The sequence below is a fragment of the Trachypithecus francoisi genome, unplaced genomic scaffold, assembly GCF_009764315.1.
Source record: "Trachypithecus francoisi isolate TF-2019V2 unplaced genomic scaffold, Tfra_2.0 Lachesis_group12, whole genome shotgun sequence".
NCBI classification, from domain to species: domain Eukaryota; kingdom Metazoa; phylum Chordata; class Mammalia; order Primates; family Cercopithecidae; genus Trachypithecus; species Trachypithecus francoisi.
This window is the reverse complement of record NW_022681457.1, coordinates 115,492,778-115,517,498: the sequence shown is the minus strand read 5'-3', so window position 1 is coordinate 115,517,498 and position 24,721 is coordinate 115,492,778. Positions and strand designations below refer to the sequence as shown.

The 24,721-nt window shown below is 46.8% G+C and overlaps 1 protein-coding gene across 6 annotated transcripts in view; it reads right to left on the bottom strand.

The window, feature by feature from the left end:
• Nucleotides 1-24,721, bottom strand: part of SLC2A5 (solute carrier family 2 member 5) — a 36,730-nt gene that overhangs the window by 9,003 nt on the left and 3,006 nt on the right. For 4 of the 6 annotated variants that reach the window (XM_033228480.1, XM_033228478.1, XM_033228479.1 and 1 more), the window contains 3 exons: nucleotides 12,802-12,900; nucleotides 12,101-12,261; nucleotides 1,182-1,306 (listed from right to left, as the gene is read on the bottom strand). The exons of 1 other annotated variant lie outside the window; for it this stretch is intronic. In XM_033228480.1, coding sequence (XP_033084371.1) covers nucleotides 1,182-1,306; nucleotides 12,101-12,261; nucleotides 12,802-12,900 — 385 coding nt within the window. The remainder of the gene's footprint in view (nucleotides 1-1,181; nucleotides 1,307-12,100; nucleotides 12,262-12,801; nucleotides 12,901-24,721) is intronic. One more of the 6 variants, XM_033228483.1, reaches the window with a different exon arrangement.

The following is a 24,721-nucleotide window of genomic DNA, read 5'->3' as shown; positions in this document are numbered from 1 at the left end:
AGCAACAGAGTGGGATTAGGAAAAACCACCTCCCAGGTGGTTAGATGAGAGGACTCAGCGAGTCAGCACCCGCTCAGCAGGTGAGCATTTCAGGAAGAGAACTCAGGATGCCCTTGGCAAACTTTAAATTGCCTTATAAAACTTAAAATGTGGCATTGTTAGCACCTTTCTGGTAGTGGAATTCATACATTAGATTGCTTCTCAAGCTTTTTTGGCTCTCACCTACAGTAAAAAATATAGAAATACATTTTCCACTGCAACCTGGTTCTCATATGTGTGTGTGTGTGTATCCGAAACAGAAGTGGGCAATACTTATCTTTACTACACATAACACAGTCTCTTCCATTTCATTTATTGGTTTATATAGATATTTATTTATCTTTGAGACAGGAGATATGGTTTGGCTCTGTGTCCTCACCCAAATCTCATCTCGAATTGTAATCCCCATGTGTCAAGGGAAGGACCTGATGGGAGGTGATTGGATCATGAGGGCAAGTTCTCCCATGTTGTTCTTGTGATACTGAGTTCTCACAAGATCGTATGGTTTTATAAGGCAGTTTCCCTTCTCTCCCTCTCTCTCTCAGCTGCTGTCATGTAAGACAGGTCTGCTTCCCCTTCCACCATGATTGTAAGTTTTCTGAGGCCTCCCCAGCCATGGGAAATGGTAAGTCAATTCGACTTCTTTTCTTCACTGGGGAGTATTCTTTACAGCAGTGTGAAAACAGACTAACACACAGGGTCTCACTGTGTTGCCCAGGCTGGTCTCAAGTGATCCTCCCGCCTCGGCTTCCAGAGTAGCTGGATTGCAGGTGTGAGCCATTGCATCCACCTATTCTATTTTTAAAAAGAAAATACTGCTTACTAAACAGGTATCACCACCCACTAACTGGTCGTGACCTGCAGTTTAGAAAATATTGAGATAAAGGATTGAATTGGAAGGACCCTTCCCAGGTTAAGATTCTGCATTTCAGTCTTTCAAAGATGTTTCTTTGTAGGAAACATCACAGTAAAGCTCTGCACCTGAGAACCAGGTAGGGCTCAAGCATCTATTTCACAGTAGAGGCATAGGAACAGCTTTCTATACATTTCAGAGATCACAGATTGTTTCTAGTCCCTGGGAACCTGTTGTCCTCCTCCTTGATGACCCTCACAGAATGGCAATATAGCATAGTATTGTTTACCTGCACATATTCCCACCAAAAGTCTGGAAATAATGATAAGCTCAAATGACTTGGCGACTTTGCTGCATCCCATTAAGATCGCAGGCACGATAGAAAAGATGTTGTTGAACAGCAAGGCCCCTTTTCTGCAGAGGACAAAATATCAGTTAGTTTGGCTTAAGTATTCACTCATTCATTCAGGAAATGTTTCTGGAGTGTCTCCTCTGCATAGGCTCCAGCAGTTATGGCAGTGGCTTTACTGCTGTGCGTTTAGCTCTCTGGGACCCGAGACTGATACAGGTCAAGTGCATGGCCTGGTGTGGGACTACTCTCTGTGTGGGGAGCAAATGGAAATGACCATGGTCCAGAGGGCATCAGTGGTGAAAATGGAGGGAAAGGGCTCTGTATTAAGATATAGTAAAAGGTTTTTGAAATCATTAGCTAATTTATAATTTTGGTGTAATCTTGAAAGCCAACCCCAAAATTGTCTTGGGTAAGGACATTAGAGGAAAAGAAAAGTATAGGTCCATCTCACTTAGGTCAACATAGATGCCACAATCCTTTTTTTTTTTTTTTTTTTGAGACGGAGTCTCGCTCTGTCGCCCGGGCTGGAGTGCAGTGGCCGGATCTCAGCTCACTGCAAGCTCCACCTCCCGGGTTTACGCCATTCTCCTGCCTCAGCCTCCGGAGTAGCTGGGACTACAGGCGCCCGCCACCTCGCCCGGCTAGATTTTTGTATTTTTTTAGTAGAGACGGGGTTTCACCATGTTAGCCAGGATGGTCTCGATCTCCTGACCTTGTGATCTGCCCGTCTCGGCCTCCCAAAGTGCTGGGATTACAGGCTTGAGCCACCGCACTGGGCCGATGCCACAATCCTAAGTGAAATCTTAGTAGATTAAATTCAACAGCATATACAAAAACATTTCAATGTATTTCACCATAGTAAAGATTATACTGGGGCCAGGCACAGTGGCTCACGCCTGTAATCCCAGCACTTTGGGAGGCTGAGGTGGGCAGATCACTTGAGGTCAAGAATTCGAGATCAGCCTGGCCAACATGGTAAAACCCCATCTTTACTAAAAATACAAAAACTAGCTGGGCGTGATGGCAGGTGCCTGTAATCCCAGCTACTCAGGAGGCTGAGGCACAAGAATTGCTTGAACCCAGGAAGTGGAGGTTGCAATGAGCTGAGATCGTGCCACTGCACTCCAGCCTGGGTGACAGAGCAAGACTCCATCTCAAAAAATAGATAAATGAATAAATAAATAAACACTATATTGAGAGAAAACATTGGATTATCTCAATAGAAGCAGCAAAAGAAGTCAATAAAATTTAACACCATTATGATTTTTAAATTTTTATTTGTTTATTTAAAAGTTGGCCTAAGTTTCTTTCTTCCTTTCTTTTTTTTTGAGACAGAGTCTTGCTCTGTCACCCAGGTTGGAGTGCAGTGATCACAGCTCACTATAACCTCGGTCTGCCATGTCTAAGTGATTCTTGTGCCTCAGCTTTCCAAGTAGCTAGGATTACCGGCACGTGCCCCCACACCCAGCTAAGTGTTTGTATTTGTAATAGAGATGGAGTTTCCCCATGTTGGCCAGGCTGGTCTCGAACTCCTGGCCTCAAATGATCTGCCTGCCTCAGTCTCCCAAAGTGCTGAGATTATAGGCATGAGCCACTGCGCCCAGCCATTTTTTTTAAAACCAGCCTTAACAAACTATACATAGAGGAACTTCTTTAAGCTGATAAAAGAAATCTACCTTAAACCTATATCAAACACCACACTTAATGAAACTTGGAAAGCATTCCCATTTAAGTCAGGAACAAGCCTACCCTGGAGATCCTGACAGAAGCAAAGCAAACTTCTCTGGAGGGGCCTCTCACAATGGAGCCCTCATGATGAGGACCCTCATGATGGACGAAGCTGTGAGCGAGTGGTGCTCCAGCATTCCTAAACACTGAGAAACTTGCCACATGTGAGAGCCGCTTATACTAACACCACACCTTTAGACAACAGAATCAGACTGTGACTATAAAATGTTTAAAATGATTAGTGTCATAAAATAAGGAATCCAAATGGTACTATATTGGAGAACCAACATTACCTGACTTCAAGGCTTACCATAAAGTACAGTAATTAAGACAGTGTGGTGCTAGTAAATGAATAGGCAAATAGGCTGGGCGTGGTGGCTCCCGCCTGAAATCCCAGCACTTTGAGAGGCCAAGGCGGGCGGGATCACATGAAGTCAGGAGCTCAAGGCCAGACTGGTCAGCATGGTGAAACCTCGTCGTCTCTACTAGAGCCGCATGCCTCTAATTCCACCTACTCTGGAGGCTGAGGCATGAGAATCGCTTGAACCTGGGAGGCGGAGGTTGCAGTGAGCCGAAATGGCACCACTACACTCCAACCTGGGTGACACAGCAAGACTCTGTCTAAAGAAAAAGAAAAAAAAAAAAGAATAGACAAATAGATCAATGGAACGGAACAGAGAGTCCAGAAATAGACGCACGTTAAGTCTAGTCAACTGATCCTTGACAAAGGAGCAAAGGGAACACAATGGAGAAAAGACAGTCTTTTAAAAAAAAAATGGGCCGGGCGCGGTGGCTCAAGCCTGTAATCCCAGCACTTTGGGAGGCCGAGACGGGCGGATCACGAGGTCAGGAGATCGAGACCATCCTGGCTAACACGGTGAAACCCCGCCTCTACTAAAAATACAAAAACTAGCCGGGCGAGGTGGCGGCGCCTGTAGTCCCAGCTACTCGGGAGGCTGAGGCAGGAGAATGGCGTAAACCTGGGAGATGGAGCTTGCAGTGAGCTGAGATCCGGCCACTGCACTCCAGTCCAGGCGACAGAGCGAGACTCCGCCTCAAAAAAAAAAAAAATAAAAAATAAAAAATAAAAAATAAAAAAAAAATGGTGCTGGGCTGGGTGCAGTGCTCATGCCTGTAATCTCAGCACTTTTGGACACTGAGGTAGGAGGATTACTTGTGTACAGGAGTTCCAGACCAGCCTGGGCAACATAGTGAGACGCCATCTCTAGAAAAAATAATAAATTGGCCAGGCACAGTGGCTCACGCCTGTAATCCTAGGACTTTGGGAGGCCAAGGTGGGTGGATCACCTGGGGCCAGGAGTTCGAGACCAGCCTGGCCAACACAATGAAACCCCGCCTCTACTAAAAATACAAAAAAAATTAGTCAGGTATAGTGGCACACACCTCTAATTCAGTTACTCAGAAGACTGAGGCTAGAGAATTGCTTGAACACAGGAGGCAGAGTTTGCAGTGAGCTGAGATTATGCCACTTGCACTCCAGCCTGGGTGACACAGCAAGATTCTGTCTCAAAAAAAAAAAAAAGAAAAGAAAAGAAAAGAAAAAAAGCAAAAATTAGCTGGGCACTACTGGTGGTGCGCTCCTGTAGTCCCAGCTACTGGAGAGGCTGAGGTGGGAGTACTGCTTGAGCTAGGAAGTTTGATGCTGCAGCAAGCTGTGATTGTGTCACTGCACTCAGCCTGGGTGACAGAGTGACACCCTGTCTCAAAAACAAAAAACAAAAAACAAAAAAAGAAAAGAAAATGGTGCTGGAACAACTGGACATCTATATGCAAGAAAATGAATCTAGATATGAACCTTAGAATTTTCCTAAATTTTAATTCACAGTGGTCACAGACCTAAATATAAAACGGAAAACTATAAAACTCCTGGAAGATAGCATAGGAAAAAAAAATCTAGACAGTCTTGGGTTTGGTGATGACTTTTCAGATATAACACCAAAGGCACAATCCATGAAAGAAAGAATTGATCCTTAAAATGAAAGACAGAAAGTTAGAAAATATAAAATCTTTAGCCAATAAAGACAAAAGGGGAAGTTGGGTAATAGTCTTAATACCTGACAAAATATAATTTGAGATAAAAATATCGTAAAACACAGAGGTGATATATGCATTATAAAGAGGTAAAAGAAATAACAGCAAAGAAGATGTAACTGTCATAAACAGAGACGATTCCAACACAGCCTCAAAATACATACAGCATCAACTGGACTGATTAAATGCCAGGGAGGAATAGGTAAACCAACCATTTTAGTCTGAAGTTGCTAATGCGATCCTTTCAAAATAGTAGGTCAATTCACAAAGAACAAGCTAAAGATAGGAACCAGTGGCATATTAAGGAGGGAGGTGGACATTTTAAGGTAGTACACCCCTCCTGAGCAATTGTCTGTAATTTTATAACAATAAAAAATCACAATAAAGTTTTATTGCAAAAAGAAAAAGAGAAGAAGGAAGAAGGGAAAAAAGAAAGGAAAGAAAGGAAGAAGGGAAAGAAGGAAGGAAGGAATGAAGGGAAAAGAAAGAAAGAAAGAAAAAGAAAGAGAAAGGAAGGAAGGGAGGGAGGGAAGGGGGGAGGGAAAGAAAGGAAGGAAGGAAAGAAAAAGATAAGCTGGTCTTCATTAAAATTAAAACTTTCTGCTCTGTGAAAAACGCTGTGAAGAGGAGGAGAAGACAAGCCACAGACTAGGAGAAAATATTTGCAAAAGACATACCTGAAAAGCACTGTTCTCCAAAATAGACAAAGAACTCTTAAAACTCAAAAAGAAAACAAACAACCCAATTTAAAAATGGGCCAAAGATCTTTTTTTTTTTTTTTTTTTTTGAGGCGGAGTCTCGCTCTGTCGCCCGGACTGGAGTGCAGTGGCCGGATCGCAGCTCACTGCAAGCTCCGCCTCCCGGGTTTCCGCCATTCTCCTGCCTCAGCCTCCCGAGTAGCTGGGACTACAGGCGCCCGCCACCTCGCCCGGCTAGTTTTTGTATTTTTAGTAGAGACGGGGTTTCACCGTATTAGCCAGGATGGTCTCGATCTCCTGACCTCGTGATCCGCCCGTCTCGGCCTCCCAAAGTGCTGGGATTACAGGCTTGAGCCACCGCGCCCGGCCTGGCCAAAGATCTTAACAGACACCTCACTAAGATACGCAGATGAGAAATAAGCATATGAAAAGGTGCACCACCTGATGTATTATCAGGGAAATGCAAATTAAACAATAAGGTTCCACCTGTCAGAAGAGCAAAAACCCAGAACTCTGACAACACCAAATGCTGGAGCAACAGGAACCCTCATTTGTTGCTGGTGGGAATGCAAAAGGATATATCTACTTTAAAAGACAGTTTGGCAGTTTCCTATAAGACTAAACATATGCTTATCTGTACTCCTATGATCCAGCAATCACATACTCCTTGGTATTTACCCAAAGGAGTTGAAAACGTATATCTACACAGAAACTTACATGTGCATGGATGTTTATGGCTGCTTTATTCACAAATGCCAAGAGTTGGAAGCAACCAAGATGTCTTCTGGTAGTGAACGGATAAAGTGTGCTACAACCAGACAATGAAATATTCAAGCCATGAAAAGACATGAAGAAGCCTTAATTAAGTACATATTAGTAAAAGAGGCCAATCTGGGCCAGGCGTGGTGCCTCACGCCTGTAATCCCAGCACCTTGGGAGGCCGAGGTGGGTGGATCACAAGGTCAAGAGATCGAGACCATCATGGTCAACATGGTGAAACCCCATCTCTACTAAAAATGCAAAAATTAGCTGGATGTGGTGGCATGCACCTGTACTCCCAGCCTCAGGAGGCTGAGGCAAGAGAATTGCTTGAACATGGGAGGCGGAGGTTGCAGTGAGCTGAGATCGTGCCACTGCACTCCAGCCTAGCGACAGAGTGAGGCTTCATCTCAAAAAAAAAAAAAAAAAAGGCCAATCTGAAAAGCCTGTCAGAGTGCAAGAAGGAGAGAGAAAGAAGGAAGGAAGGAAGGAAGGAAGGAAGGAAGGAAAGAGAGAGAGAGAGAAAGGAAAGAAAGAAAGAAGGAAAGAAAGAAAGAAGGAAGGAAGGAAGGAAGGAAGGAAGGGGGAGGAAGGAAGGGAGGGAGGGAGGGAAGGAAGGAAGGAAGGAAAAGAGAAGAGAAAAGAAAGAAAGAAAATCCTACATACTATGTGATTCCAACTATATGGCATTCTGGGAAAGGCAAACTATGGAGACAGTAAAAGCATCAGTGGTTGCCAGGAGTTAGAGAGGAGGGAAGGATGACTAGGCAGAGCATAGAGGAGTCTTAGGGCAGTGAAACTACTCTATATGATACTATAATGGTGGACACAAGTCATTACCCATTCGTCAAAACCCATAGAATGTACAACATCAATAGTAAACCCTAATGTACACTATGAACCTTGGGTGATGATATATGTCAATGCAGGTTTCATCATTTGTAACAAATACACCGCTCTGGTGAGAGATGTTGATAAAGGGGGAGACTATGCATGTATTGGAGGAGAGGGTATATGGGAAGTCTCTGTAGCCTCTTCTCAATTCTGTGAGGCTAAAACTGCTCTTTAAAAATAAAGTCTACTTTTAATGGCAGGATATGGTGGCTCATGCCAGTAATCTCAGCACTTTCAGAGGCCAAGGTGGGAGGATGGCTTGAGGCCAGGAATTCAAGACCAGACTGAGCAACATAGCAAGACCCCATCCTTGCAGTCTCAGCTACTAGAGAGGAGGATCACTTGAGCACAGCAGGTGGAGTCTGCAGTGAGCCATAATCGTGCCACTGCACTCCAGCCTGGGCAACAGAGTAAGACCCTATTTCTATATATATATATTTTGAGATAGGGTCTTACACTGTCTATATTTTATATATATTTATATATTAAAATACATATTAAAAAATACATATGTTTTTTTTTTTTAGGCAGGGCGCAATGGCTTATGCTTATAATCCCAGCACTTTGGGAGGCCAAGGCAGGCAGATCACTTGAGGTCAGGAGTTCAAGACCAGCCTGGCCAACATGGTGAAACCTCATCTCTACTAAAAATACAAAAATTGGCTGGACATGGTGGCGGGTGCCTGTAATCCCAGCTATTTGGGAGGCTGAAGCAGAAGAATCACTTGAACCCAGGAGGCAGAGGTTGCAGTGAGCCAAGATAGCACCATTGCACTCCAGCCTGGGTGACAGAGCGAGACTCTGTGTCAAAAAAATAAATAAATAAATAATAAAATAAAATAAAAAATAGTACCATAGGAAAGAACAAAAAACTATAAAACAAAGTTATGTAAAACAATGACGAAAATAGATTTTAAAAACAAATAAATAGAACTTATTGAAATGAAAAATATAATCATTAAAATTAAAAATGTAGCAGGTTTATTATATCTGAAGAGAAAATTAGTGACTGGGAAGGTAGACCTGCAGAAATTACCTAGAAAGCACCCGAGAGAGATAAGAAGATGGGAAATATGAGAGATTCAAAGACATGGAGGAACTTCATGGAGTTCTAGAAGCAAAGAATATAGAAAATCGGGGAGGGGCAATATTTGACTGAAAAATTCTCAGAACTGATGACAAAGACATGAAACTTCAGACAAGGAACCACAGTGACTCCCAGGATAAAGAAAACTAAATCCTTGGTCCTTTATGATGAAACTTTATTGAAGGACATGTAAAAAGACCTGAAGATGATGGAAAGCTCTAGTTTGCTTGTGAGTGGGAAAGGTCAACATTGTAGAGATGTCAGTTTTCCTCAAGTTAATTTATAAATTCAGAGCAATGCCAATCAGAATCTTTCTTCAGGGATTTTGAGAAGCTGACTTAAAATTTTAAATGGAAGAGTAAAGGAACATGAATAACTAAGATAAATTTGAGAGCAACTGACTTTCCACTTGGAAAAATAAAATAAAATTAGTTCTTTCTCATCACTCAGTATATACAAAATAAAACACCAGATGTATCTGGAAAAACAAAATTGTGAAATAAATTTTAAAAATATAGAAGAGGCTAAGCGTAGTGGTTCATGCCTATAATCCCAGCACTTTGGGAGGCCAAGGTGGGGGGATTGCTTGAGCCCAGAAGTTTGAGACCAGCCAGAGCAACATAGTGAGACTCTGTCTCTACAAAAACCAAAAAATGAGCTGAGCATCATGGCACACCCTGTAGTTCCACCTATTTAGGAGGCTGAGGCAGAAGGATCCCTTGAGCCCAGGAGTTCAAGGCTGTAGTGAGCTGTGATCGTGCCACTGCACTCCTACCTGGGTGACAGAGTGAGATCCTGTCTCACATACATATATTTATAGTTTTTGCTTTGTAAGTGTCCCCAGTTGAGAAGCAAAATCTATAAACTTGACCACTTGAAGACTTTAAAATTTTGCATTAAAAAGGTACTATATGTATGATTAAAAAAATAAAGCAACAGATTGAGAAGATATTTTCCCTAAATAACAGAAGTACAGTGTAGACATTACTTGCTCATGCTCAGAAGTGAAATGTCCTGGGTTGGAGTCCTGGCCACCTCCCAGCTGTGTGATCTTGGGTAAGTTACAGTGTCTCTCTGTGCACCATTTCCCCATCTTTAAAGTGGAGTGGGGATTAGCCAGGTGCAGTGGCTCACGCCTGTAATCTCAGCACTTTGGGAGGCCAAGGCAGGTGGATCATGAGGTCAGGAGTTTGAGATCAGCCTGGCCAACATGGTGAAACTCCGTCTCCAATAAAGATACAAAAAATTAGCTTCGTGTGGTGGCGTGCACCTGTAATCCCAGCTACTCGGGAGGCTGAGGCAGGAGAATCCCTTGAACCTGGGAGGTGGAGGGTGCAACGTGCTGAGATCACGCCATTACACTCCAGCCTGGGTGACGGGGCGAGACTCCGTCTCAAAAATAAATAAAAATAAAGTGAGGATTGTAATAGTACTTCTCAACCGAGTCAGGATAGTGCCTGGCACATAGGAACTCATTAATAAAAGTTAGTTGCTACTGTTATTTAAATAACACCGGCCACATGTGGTGGTTCACCCCTGTAATCCCAGCACTTTGGGAAGCAGAGGTGGGTGGATCACTTGAGGCCAGGAATTTGAGACCAGCCTGGCCAATACGGTGAAACCCTGTTTCTACTAAAAATACAAAAATTAGCTGCGTGTGGTGGTGGTCACCTGTAATCCCAGCTACTTGGGAGGCTGAGGCAGGAGAATGGCTTGAACCCAGGAGGTGGAGGTTGCAGTGAGCCAAGATCGCACCACTGCACTCCAGCCTGGGCATCAGAGCAAGACTCTACCTCAAAAAATAAAGAAATAGGCCGGGCGCGGTGGCTCAAGCCTGTAATCCCAGCACTTTGGGAGGCCGAGGCGGGCGGATCACGAGGTCAGGAGATCGAGACCATCCTGGCTAATACGGTGAAACCCCGTCTCTACTAAAAAAATACAAAAAACTAGCTGGGCGAGGTGGCGGGCGCCTGTAGTCCCAGCTACTCCGGAGGCTGAAGCAGGAGAATGGCGTGAACCTGGGAGGCGGAGCTTGCAGTGAGCTGAGATCTGGCCACTGCACTCCAGCCTGGGCAGCAGAGCGAGACTCCGTCTCAAAAAAAAAAAAAAAAAGAAAAAAGAAAAAGAAATAACACTCACAAATACTTAAGAAAACGGCAAATAGCCAAATAGTGTTTATCAGACTCCTAACTAGACAGCTCAATTAGAACCTTCAGCACCGTCTGTGGACCAAACAGCGTGCCCTTCACTCAAGAAGTGTCCCGCAGGTCTGATTCTGAGTGGAGGGATGTTCTGCTCCATGAAAGTCCACAGGGAAAATTGTGGGTTCAACACTAACCTCTCAAGAGGATGTTAGATCCCAAAGCTGCGGCAGTGTTGTTTGTTTGTTTGTTTTTTGAGACGGAGTTTCGCTCTTGTTGCCCAGGCTGGAGTGCAATGATGCGATCTTGGCTCACTGCAACCTCCGCCTCCTGGGTTCAAGCGATTCTCCTGCCTCAGCCTCCCGAGTAGCTGGGAATACAGGCGCCCACCACCATGCCCGGCTAATTTTTGTATTTTTAGTAGAGACGGGGTTTCACCATGCTGGCCAGGCTGGTCTCCAACTCCTGACCTCAGGTGATCCACCCACCTCGGCCTCCCAAAGTGTTGGGATTACAGGCGTGAGCCACCGCACCCGGCCGTGTGTTTTTATTCTCAGATTCTTTTCTTGAAACACTGGAGGAGGAGTCAGAGTCTGGGTTACTCTGGGCTCAATAGATCTGTGACCTCACTCAGCCCCATGTCTCCTCATCCCTGGAGGGGTTGGACGAGGGGACCTCTAAAATTCTGTTTCTAACTAGGTCTTCCATAACGTCCACGGAATTTACACGGGGGAGTGTGATATCTTAAGGACACTTTTTTGGAATAAAATATGGCATTTCTAATGTTTCTAGAAATAGGGACAAAGATACAGCCCTGACCCCTTTGTTCAGGAGGCTGGTGTCACAAGAGAGATGCCCTAGACAACACTGTGGGGACTAAAGGGCAGTATGAGCCGAAGCAAGTCCTGGGTCTCCACAAGCACACACGGCTCCTTCCGGGTCTGCCTGAGAGCCTGTAGATCCCCAGCCACCCCTGCTTCTAATTCCCGAGACCCTGCCTAGGTCCCCAAACACTGTCAATATCTGGTCTTCTTTTCTGACCCCATTAGAAAATAAAAATGACCAGCCAGGTGCAGTGACTCTCGCCTGTAATCCCAGCACTCTGGGGGGCTGAGGCGGATGGATCACCTGAGGTCAGGAGTTTGAGACCAGCTTGACCAACATGGTGAAACTCTATCTCTACTAAAAATACATTAGCCGGGTGTGGTGGTATACACTTGTGATCCCAGGATCAGGAGGCTGTGGTAGGAGAATTGCTTGAACCCGGGAGGCAGAGGTTGTGGTGAGCCAAGATGGTGCCATTGCATTCCAGCCTGGCTGACAGAGCAAGACTCCATCTCAAAAATTAAAAAAAAAAAAGAAAAAAGAAAAAGAAACAAAAATGACCACAGTGGTCATTATCCTAGTCTCATGATAAGGATTTCAGTTTTACGCCTATGTTTTAGCTCTGATGGGGGTCTATGAGTTTCAGGGAATTAAAAAGTCACTTTCCCTTACCTGCCAAATTTATTCACCAAGGGGCCGACCAGGAGGGATCCGATAAACCCTCCGAAGGGAAACATGGAAACGGTTACAGACCACAGCAACGTCAAGGGGAAGTCTTCCATGAATTCACCGGTCCTACCATAGTAAGTCTCATTGTAAAATTGTTGCATGAGCTAGGAGACAAAGCAAAACAGAACACCAACATAATTTGCTCCGGTTTTGCAGGAAGAACACCAGCTGTTAGGACACCCATTGAAATAACCTGGGCACACAGAGACCAGCCTTATTAACTGGGGGGTGATGGGAGGCAGGCCAGAGCTTCATGAGCAGCAAGTGGGGTGGGCACCCACGGGGAGGACTGGGAAACCTCTGAGCAGCAAACCACCCTTGGTATTTCTCAGCCAGAAAGAGATGACTCCAATTTTCCAATCAGTTGGGAGACCCCTGCCCCCTCTGGATTCCCTCTAAACCACAAGGCCACAGAAGATCTGAGCGCTGTCCTGGAGCCCAGCCCACTGTGTGTCCATCCAGACCTGGACCATCCCAAGAGCCATGAGCCTGCGAATTCCCTCGGGTCTGTGCTGTCTGGAGGGTGTTTCCCTCTCCCTTTGCTTGAGGACCCGCTGTGTGAACAGCCCCACACTGGCCAGTCCCACCCAGGCAAAGGACTGCTTCAAACGCCCTCCCACATCTTGCTCACCACAGTGACCTACCAGGGCTGGAGAGTTGACAGCAGCCACGTTGTACCCATACTGGAAGGATGATCCGAAGGCAGCTATCAGGGTTGCCAGGGCAAGCACAAGCGTCAGCCTCTGCAGAGATTGCAGCTTAGGTCAGGAAGCAGCCCCAGGGTTCCAGGGTCCTCCCGCTTTACTTCGGTTTCATAGAAAGATGTAACAGAATCTGAAGATCTGTAGTCTTGAGACTACTCCATTCCTTGAAACCTACCCTCAACCCACCTTGGGTTACAGCAGGCTTTCTCAACCACGGCACTTTTGACACTTGGGGTCCGATCATTCTTTCTTGTGGGGGCTGTCCCGAGCACAGCAGGATGTTTACAGCATCCCATAAACACGGTGCCAGTAGCACCCCTCTCCCCAGCTGCGACAACCCAAATGTCTTCTGACATTGCTAAATGTCCCCCGGTGGGGAAGTGCCCCATTTGAGAACCACTGGATCAGAAAGAAGCTGAAACCTACTTCCCTAACACTGCAGCTACTGCAGCTGATGTTTGAATTGCTCCTGTGACATTCCTGCCACGTGGTGGCATTTGTCAACTGCAGCAAATGTGCTCTTGCACCATCTCAAACATAAACTCCAGGAAAAATCAAACAGAAAAAAGGAAATGTTTAGCTATTTAGGGCCACTGAAAATTTCCTAATGACAAGAGGAAATTCATTAGTAATGAAGAGTGGGAGACAGACATGGAAAGAGCTGTGGGCTTAAAATCTACAGGCCTCAGTTTTGAATCTACCCATTGCCACTTTTCAGCTTAATTTCCAGGATCTTCAGTTTCCTCATCTCTAAAATGAGGACAATCACACTCCCTTGCAGGGTGTTTGCCAGGATTAATTACGACCATGTCTAGCTGCAGAGGTGACCCTGCTGTCGGAGAGAGCTTAGGACGCTGCTCTCTGACTTGCCATCAAAAGACCTTCCACCTACTCTGATGGAGAGCCCCCTTTCTTTTTTTTTTTTTTTTTTGAGACGGAGTCTCACTCTGTCGCCCAGGCTGGAGTGCAGTGGCGTGATCTCAGCTCACTGCAAGCTCCGCCTCCCGGGTTCACGCCATTCTCCTGCCTCAGCCTCCCGAGTAGCTGGCACTACAGGCACCCGCCACCACGCCCGGCTAATTTTTTGTATTTTTAGTGGAGAGGGGGTTTCACCATGTTAGCCAGGATGGTCTCGATCTCCCGACTTCAGGTGATCTGCCCACCTCAGCCTCCCAAAGTGCTGGGATTACGGGCATGAGCCACCGTGCCCGGCCAGAGAGCCCCCTTCCACAGGTGACACAGGTTCATGCTTGGCCCTCCAGTGACAAACGAGCACTATCCCACTGAATCTAAATCTACAGAGATTCTTTTTCTTTTTTTTTTTGAGACAGGGTCTTGCTTTCTTGCCCTGGCTGGAGTGCTGTGATGCTATTATAGCTCACTGTGACCTCAGCCTCCTGGGCTCAAGTGATCCTCCCACCTCAGCCTCCTGAGTAGCTGGGACTACAGGTGCATGCCATCACGCCTGGCTAATTAAAAAAATTTTTTTATAGAGACAGAGGTCTCATTATATTGTCCAAGCTGGTCTCAAACTCCTGAGCTCAAGCGATCCTGCTGCCTCGGCCTCCCAAAGTGCTGGGAGTGTAGGCATGAGCCACTGTGCCCAGCCTAAAGAGGACGTCTTGACAGAGGTAAGTGAACAGTCAGATAGGGAGAGAAACAATGATCATTCCTGCCTTGTCACGGGGCCCCAGACGGGATGGAGTGAACCTCTGAGGAGCACACCTGCAAGGAGCCCTGGTGAAGAGCAAAAACACACTACACACACACACACACGCTACACACACTACACACACACTACACACACTACACACTACACACACTACACACACACACTACACACACTGCACACACACTACACACACACACTACACACACTGCACACACACTATACACACACACAGTACACACACTACACACACTACACACACACTACACACACTGCACACACACACTATACACACACACTACACACACTACACACTACACACACTACACACACACACTACACACACTGCACACACACACTACACACACTACACACTACACACACTACACACACTGCACACACACACTATACACACACAGTACACACACTACACACTACACACACTACACACACACTACACACACTGCACACACACTACACACACACTACACACACTACACCACTACACACACACTACACACACTGCACACACACACTACACACACACAACACACACTACACACTACACACACTACACACACACACTACACACACTACACACTACACACACTACACACTACACACACTGCACACACACTATACACACACAGTACACACACTACACACACTACACACACACTACACACACTGCACACACACATTATACACACACACTACACACATTACACACTACACACACTACACACACACTACACACACTACACACACTACACACACACACTACACACACTACACACTACACACACTACACACACTGCACACACACACTACACACACTACACACTACACACACTACACACACTGCACACACACACTATACACACACACTACACACACTACACACACACACACCACACACACACACTACACACACACTACACACACTACACACACACTACACACTATGCACGCACTATGCACGCACATTACACACTACACAGACTACACACACTACACACACAGACTACACACACACTACACACACTACACACACAGACTACACACACACTACACACAAACTACACACACTACACACATACTACACACACTGCACACTACACACACTACACATGCACACTACACACACCACACACACTAAACACACACTACACACACTACACACAAACACTACACACACACTACACACTACACATACGACACACATACTACACATGTACTACACACACACTACACACACAAACACACACAGTACACACACAGTACACACACACTACACACAGTACACACACTACACACTACACACACACTACACACACACTACACACACTGCACACGTACTACACACTACACACACACTACACACTACACACACACTGCACACACACTGCGCAACACTACACACACCACACACGCACACTACACACACTACACACACCACACACACCATACTAAACACACACTACACACACTACACACACACTACACACACTATACACACACTACACACACACTACACACATACACTACAAACACACTACATACATACCACACACACTACACATACACACACCCACATGTACACACCCACACTACACAGCCACACCCACACACACTGCACACCCCACACCCCCACATGCCCCTACTACACACACACGCCCCCCGTGTACACACACAATACACACGCATGCCCCCCACATATACACACTACACACACACTCCCCACATGTACACAAACACTACACACACACCCCACATGTACACACACACTACATACACACATACACGGCCCCCACATGTACACACACTACACACCCCACACCCCCACATGCCTCCACTACACACACACCCCCCACACACCACCCCACACACAACCACATCCCACCCCCACACATACGCACACACACACACATCATACACACATACCACACACATACCCCCCCTACACACCACACACACACACACACCCCTCACCCCCCACACACATAGGCACTAATACACACATCACACACACCACACATACAGACATATAGCCCACACATCCCCCCCACACACACCCCTCACACCCCCCACACACACCCCTCACCCCCCACACACACCCCTCACACCCCCCCCACACACACCTCCCCCCCACACCACATACAGCCCACCCCCACCCACATATGCACACACAATAGACTTGGCTCACCTCCCATCTGATTCGCTGTATATTCAGTCATTCACTCATCTATTCACCATTCAATCACTCAACATACTGAGCGCCCAGTGTGAACCAGGCATTGCTCTAAGTGTCAGGGATATAGTGGTGAACAAACAAGACAGATAAAAATCCCTCCCCTACAGCTGTTCTAGTGCTTGATTGTGTTACAGACAAAGAGAGAGGGGTAGGGGTGGGGGGAAGAAAGGGAAGAAAATGTTGATTAAAAATGTTTCTTCTGGGCACGATGGCTCATGCCTATAATCCCAGCACTTTGGGAGGTTGAGGTGGGTAGACTGCTTGAGCCCAGGAGTTCTCGGCCAGCCCGGGCAACATGGTGAAACCTTGTCTCTACTAAAAATTCAAAAATTCGCTGGGCGTGATGCGCACCTGTAATCCCAACTACTCAGGAGGCTGAGGTGGAAGGATCATCACTTGAGCACGGGAGGCAGAGGCTGCAGTGAGCTGAGATCTCACCACTGCACTCCAGCCTGGGTGACAGAGCGAGACCCTATCTCATCAAAACAACAAAACAAAACAAAACATCTGGGTGTGATGGCAAATGCTTGTAATCCCAGCACTTTGAGAAGCTAAGGTAGGAGGATTGCTCGAGCCCGGGAGTTTGAGACCAGATTGGGCAACATAGGGAGACCTGTCTCTACCAGAAACAAAATTAAAAATTAGCTGGGTGTGGTGGTGAATATGCCTGTGGTCCCAGCTACTCAGGAGGCGGAGGTGGGAGGATCGCTCGAGCCCAGGAATTCAAGGCTGCAGTGAGCTATGGTCGCACCACTGCACTCCAGCCTGGGCAACAAAGCGAGACCCTATCTCAAAAAAAAAAAAAAAGTTCTTTCCTAATTCTCTTCTCAGTAAGATGAAACTGCAACCAGCTTCATTCACACAGCCAAGTGCAGCTCTTGACCACTCCCTCAGCCTGATGAGGGCCCTAAGGTTTGAAGTCCTTTGGGGTCAGGAGTGGGGTTCTGGCCAGCAACACAGTCAACAAGCACAGCCCAGCTGGTGGAGCTGGTTGGTTCCCAGGGCTCATGCCCCAGAGTTGAGGGTTCTGCCAGGCACCATGGATAGCCAGCTCCCTGACTGCTTTGATGGGATCCCGGCAAAAATGATCAGAGAAACTATGGAGGACAGATCAGAGCCACTAAGTGATCAGGCTATAGAGTCTCTGAGGATAGAGCATTCAATTCACCCTCCATTCTTTCACTTCCTCCCTGAATTCAAGCCACAGGCACATTCTGTGGGCGCCGCAGGAATCATGGCTCACTCTCCTACGAGTAGCAAAGTTATTCTGGGTGGGTTCTCACTAACCCTGCTGGTCCAACTGTCTTCATTAAACAAATACGTATGGCCAGCTAACTGGACTCCAGGAAGCACAGTACCCTCCAGTGAGCAAGACAGCTGCCCCCAGCAGACTATTGTCCAATGGTAAAGACACATATTAAGAAACTACATGAGAATGTAATAAACTGTAACTGTAGTAAGTACTAAGAAGAAAAACACAGGAGTGGTTAAAGAGGAGCAACACCTCAGCTGAGGAGAGGAGGGGGAAGAAGACAGTGGTTCAGAGAAAGGGAACAGCATGTGGGAAGGCCTGAGGCAGGCGGAGCTCAGAGCCTTTGAGCATCTGGAATTTGGCCAGTGTGGCTGGAGCATGGGGAAAGGAGGGCAAGCCGGGGTGAGGGCCACAGAACAGACTGGGTGTTCCCTCCATGTGCTCTGTAGCCGGGGAGTGGGATGGAAGGATTTGGACTTTTAAAAAATTATTCCAGGCCGGGCGCAGTGGCTCATGCCTGTAATCCCAGCACTTTGGGAAGCCAAGATGGGAGGATCACTTGAGGTTAGGAGTTTGAGACCAGCCTGGGCAACATGGTGAAACCCCATCTCTACTAAAAATACAAAAATAAGCGAGGTGTGGTGGCACATGCCTGTAGTCCCAGCTACTAGGGAGGCTAAGGCAGGAGAATCGCTTGAACCCGGGAGGTGGAGGTTGCAGTGAGCCGAGATCATGCCACTGCACTCCAGTCTGGGAAACAGAGCAAGACTCTGTCTCAAAAAATAAAAAATTACTCCAGCTGCTACGTGCAGAGCAGAAGGGAGACCAAGGATCGGGTTACTACAGAAGCCAGCAGACAGCAGATGGGCACTTGGGTAATGGAACGGGCCGCGGTAGGGGTTAAAAGTGCCAGCTTTGACGACTATTGAGGATGCGAATTAAAAAGACTTGGCATCCCATGAGGAAAACGCAAATAAAAATCAGCATGCGATACCACTTCTCAGCCTGTGAGTTCGACTTAGAGAGTTCAACTTTTTCAGATGCCACATGTAAGATGATGCGGCGTGTCTTCCCGTGCCTGGCTTATTTCACTCTGGTGATAAATTGTATACTTTTATATATTAATATGTACTTTGTGTGTGTGTGTGTAGAGACAGAGTCTCGCTTAGTTGCCCAGGCTGGTCTCAATCCTCCTGCCTCAGCCTCCTGAAGTGCTGGTATTATAGGTGTGAGCTGCCACGCCCAGCCTGTATACTTTATTTATCTAAATGTTCTTGTTTTTGTTTTGGAGATGGAGTCTCGCTCTGTCGTCCAGGCTGGAGTGCAGTGGCACAATCTCAGCTCGCTGTAGCCTCCACCTCCTCAGTTCAAGCCATTCTCCTGCCTCAGCCTCCCGGGTAGCTGGGATTACAGGTGCATGCCACCGCACCTGGCTAATTTTTGTATTTTTAGTAGAGACAGGGTTTCACCATGTTGGCCGGGCTGGTCTCAAAGTCCTGCTCTCAAGTGATCCACCTGCCTTGACCTCCTAGGGTGCTGGGATTACAGGTGTGAGCCATCACACCAGGCTATTACTTACATTTTTTATAGAGACAGGGTCTCGCTATGTTGCCCAAGCTAATCTTGAACTCCTGGTCTCAAGCAATCCTCTCACCTCAGCCTCCTAAAGTGCTGGTTTTATAAGTGTGAGCCACAGCGCCAGCTGGGGCCTGTGTACTTTAGAAGGGTGAAATTGTATAGTATTGAGTTATAGTCTCAATAAAGATGCACACCGTAGAAAGAAGGCTTGAGCCCTCTTTCTTTCTTTTTTTGCTTTCCTGGAGGGGGAACAAAAAGAATTTGGTACTGGGCTGGATTAGGGCATAAGGAAAAGGGAGGGGCTGAAGAGGATGTGTGGGTCTCTGGCCAGCCTGTTAAAATGAGAGACCCCAGTGATCCCCAGCCGTGACCAGGAGGGGCTCTCCTTAGAGGCTAAGGAGGTTGCCATGACTCTGAGCTGTGCTTCAGGGAGAAACCAGAAACCACATTCCTCATACGGTCAGTAAACCAGTTTCCTGCCTTTCATAATACAGAGAATATTTTGAGACTTTAGTAATAACCACCACCCCAAGAAAGAAAAGAAACTTTTGGGGGGATGTGTACCCCTTTAAATGACCGGTCCAGCAAAGCACTGAAATGCGGCAGCAGTCACACCTTATTCCCAGGTGAGCTAAGTCATCTGCCTGTTATGTGGACTCTACACTGAGTGTTGCCACCAAGTAGCTGTAAATTAGCCTAACAATGCCATACACCAGACACCATAGCACATACTCTACAGTCAACAATGTAGGCCGGGCACGGTGGCTCACGCCTGTAATCACGGCACTTCGGTGGGAGAACCAGATGGGCAGATCATGAGGTCAGGAGTTTGAGACCAGCCTGGACAACATGGTGAAACCCCGTCTCTACTAAAAATACAAAAAGTTAGCTGGGCATGGTGGCAGACGTCTGTAATCCCAGCCACTTGGGAGGCTGAAGCAGGAGAATTGCTTGAACCTGGGAGGTGGAGGTTGCAGTGAGCCAAGATTGCGCCGTTGCACTCCAGCCTGGGTGACAAGAGCAAGATTCTGTCTCAAAACAAAAACCAATGCATAGCCTATCACTACATCAATGTCATTTCTCTAAACCAGTGAGAATTCCTAACAAACAACCAGTAATCACTCCTCTCCTGATTTGTCCTTTTTTCTTTAAAAACTTGAACCTCTCCTATGCTCTCCAAAGTACTTCCCAGTGTTTTCCAGGGCTCCAGTCCTCAACCTTGGCCCCAATACATTCTCTACATCAATTTTGCTTCAGTTTCTTTTTTCAGGTCGACGATCCTCAAGGCTGACCTTCTGACAGGGTGCGATTCAAAGTCACTGAGAAGGAAGCCCAAACCATCTCCCTTAGAAATCCATCTTGAAGTTTCTGTTGTCAGTGAGACATTCTTTCAGTTCCAAACTTTTCCTTGTTAGCAATCTCCAGTCAGAATGCAAACAGCCCTGGAATAGTTAGCGCTCATGGAGGATCAGTACTTCAAGTTCTGTCACTTTATCACACTGTTGAACTCAGTTTCACAAACAAGTAGTGGGAGAGGCAGGGAGAGATGTTAGCCGCTGTAGTGGTTTGGAGCACAGCTTCTGAAGCCCAGGAGTGTGGGATCGAAGCCTGGCTCTGCTGGGCTGCGTGGCCTTGGGCAACTCCCTGAACTTCTCAGTTCCTTCACCTTTAGAATGGGGATAATGGGCCTGGCCTGGTGGTCCATGCCTGTAATCCCAGCACTTTGGGAGGATGAGGCAGGAGGATGGCTTGAGCCCAGGAGTTTGAGACCAGCCTGGGCAACACAGTGAGAGCTCATCTCTACAAAAAAAAAAAAAAAAAATTAAAAACAAGGCAGGAATATTGCTTGAGCCCAGGAGGCTGCAATGAGCCGTGATTGTGCCACTGCACTCCTGCCTGGGTGATAGAGCCAGATCCTGCCTCAAAAAAAAGTTTTTTTTGAGGATAATGATACCGCCACAGGAATAAATGAGTTCACAGATACAGAACACTTAGGACCACGCCTGGTCTGTAGCAGGTGTTACAAATGGGTTTATTAATTAACCTATTAATTACAAATGAATATCAATGAGGACCCAGAGAGCACGGAGGGGTGTTAGTTGCTCTAGGATACTCAACTAGTTGCTGGTAGAGCCACTCCACAAAAATGTGTCTTTATTTTCCAAAGCATTTTGGCATCTTTTTATCAAGGTGGGGAACTTTATTCGACAATCCTTTGTTTTTTTTAGACAGAGTCTCACTCTGGCTGGAGTCACTGGAGTGCAGTGGCTCCATCTCTGCTCACTGCAACCTCTGCCTCCCAGGCTCAGGCATCCTCCCACCTCAGCCTCCAGAGCAGCTGGGACTATAGGCGCAGTCACCATGCCCAGCTAATTTTTGTATATTTTGTAGTGACCGAGTTTCGCCATGTTGCCCAGGCTGGTCCCAAACTTGTGGGCTCAAGCAATCCGCTTGCCTCAACCTCCCAAACTGATGGGATTATAGGCAAGAGCCATTGCACCTGGCCCTCAATTCTTATGTAGTTGTGAAGTACCTTGTTGTATCTTTTTTTTTCCCCAACCCATTTTTTTTTTTCTTTCAGACCAAGAGTCTATTTTTCCTGGCAGAAAGTCCTTGGTGCACATCTGACAGATGTCAGTGTTTGCCCTCTACATAGGAGAAAAGCAGGGCTGAGTGCAGTGGCTCAGACCTACAATCCAAGCACTTTGGGAGGCCGAGGCAGAAGGCACACTTGAGCCCAGGAGCCCAAAACCAGCCTGGGTATAATGAGACACTATCTCTTCAAAGTATTTAAAAATTAGCCATGCGTGGTGCTACATGCCTGCAGTCCCAGCTACTCTGGAGGCTGAGGTGGGAGGATTGCTGGAATCCAGGACATCAAGGCTGCAGTGAGCTATGATCCCACCATTGCACTCTGGCCTGACCAACAGAGTACCACCCTGTCTCAAAATTTAAAACAATAAAAAAATAAAATAAAAAGAGAAAAGAAAGAAAAAGAATAGAAAAGGCCAGTGAGGCCACTGCCACACACTACTGAGGGGTAGGGAGTGGCTCCGCACACTGCCAGACACCCTTCTCCCGAGACGGCGCAGCCTCTGTAGCCTTCGCCTGCCCCGGCATTTCTCCTTGGCTCCTACATCCCCTCTCGGCTGCACTTAATGATTTCCCAGATTCTTACAGACTATTGGAATCGCTTCCTTTGGAGTGTTTCAGGAAGCCCAACGCGCCCTGGCTTTCTCCCCAAGGGGCAGGCTGCTCACAGGAGGGGGAGCCCATCTCCACCTTCATCCCTCTGGCTCAGAGGAGGCTTCCTTTCCTGGAGGGCTGAGGCAGCGGGCAGCTGGGGTCAGCCCACGCCTCTCGCATGTGGCCATCTGAATCATTTCCTTTAGCAATGTGTTACTCAGTTTCAGGGCCTGCCACGTGGGGGTGTTTCCATTCCTTTCTACAGCTGCACATGGGGGACGTGGGGAACGTGGCAGTCGTGCCTTTCTCTGGACAGCAGAGGACCTCCCTGACCCCCAAACACCTAAGTCCTCATCACCTCTGTTTCTTTTCTATAAAATGGAGGTGATAACACTTGATTTGTCTAACACTTTCTTAGTTGTGAGACAGACAAGATGACCCAAGTGAAGGGGCTGAGTAGACTCCAAAGCAGTGACTCTCAGTTGAGGGCTGGGAGTTGATTCTGCCCTCTCGGGGACATTGGTTGTCACTCCTGGGGGAGGGTGCTACTGCATTTAGAAGGTAGAGCCAGAGAAGCTGCTAAACATCTTGTAACACGCAAGACAGCCCCTACAACAAAGCATTAGCCAGCGCCAAATGGCAACCATGCGAAGGTGGAGAAACCAGCTCTAAAAGTAGTTTGAAAAGTAGTAACATTTACAAAGTCCAGGCATGGTGGCTTACACCAGTAACCCCAGCACTTTGGGAGGCCAAGGTGGGTGGATCACTTGAGGCCAGGAGTTCTAGACCAGCCTGGCCAACATGGTGAAACCCCGTCTCTACGAAAAATACCAAAATTAGCTGGGTGTGGTGGTGCATGCCTGGAATCCCAGCTACTCAGGAGGCTGAGGTGGGAGGATTGCTTGAGCCCAGGAGGTGGAGGTTGCAGTGAGCCGAGATCGTACCACTGTACTCCAGCCTGGGTGATGCAGCGAGACTCTGTGTCAAAAAAAAAAAAAAAAAAAGAGAGAGAAAGAAAAGTAGTAACATTTTACGGGGAACTCAGTCTGTGCCAGGTACTTTACATGCATTGTCTCATTTAATTGCTGTAGCACCATATGAGGTGGTATGGTTATTACTCCCATTTTACAGATGAGAAAACTGAGACACAGAAGACTTAAAGAACTTGCCCAAGTCTCACAGCTAGAATAGGATGGAGCAGGAATGAATCCTGGGGTTTCTACTTCCCAGGCCCACTTTTTTTTTTTTTTCTTGAGATGAAATTTCGCTCTTGTTGCCCAGACTGGAGTGCAATGGTGCGATCTCAGCTCATTGCAGCCCCTGCCTCCCGGGTTCAAGTGATTCTCCTGCCTCAGCATCCTGAGTAGCTGGGATTACAGGCATCCGCCACCGCGCCTGGCTAATTTTTGTATTTTTAGTAGAGACGGGGTTTCACCACATTGGCCAAGCTGGTCTCGAATTCCTGACCTTAGGTGATCCACTCGCCTCGGCCTCCCAAGACCCAGTCTTAATCTATGTGCTACAGAGCATGTTTCCAGTCTGCCTGTGGTGAGGGTCTCACATCCATGCCTGACTAAATGCTGTTTTGCAAAAATGTGCACTGCTTTCCTCCACTCCAAATATAAGCAGATGCTATTGTGATGAACAAATGCAAATTCTTTTAAAGTGTTAATAAGTCAACGTTACTTTTCTGACATTATGCATTTTCCTCAATCAAGGGAATCTAGAAAGTAAACTGCAATTATGTTGTGGGAGTCCATGAAAATCTTTCGTCTCTAAAACAAGGGACCCTCAGTATCTAAAAGGCAGGAAACCTACCTGACAGATCTGAATTGAATTCAAATCTAGCAACGCCTTCTCTGAGTTTGGCTTGCTTTCGTGCAGCTCAGCTATGTTACTTGCTGAAAAGGTTAATTAACTG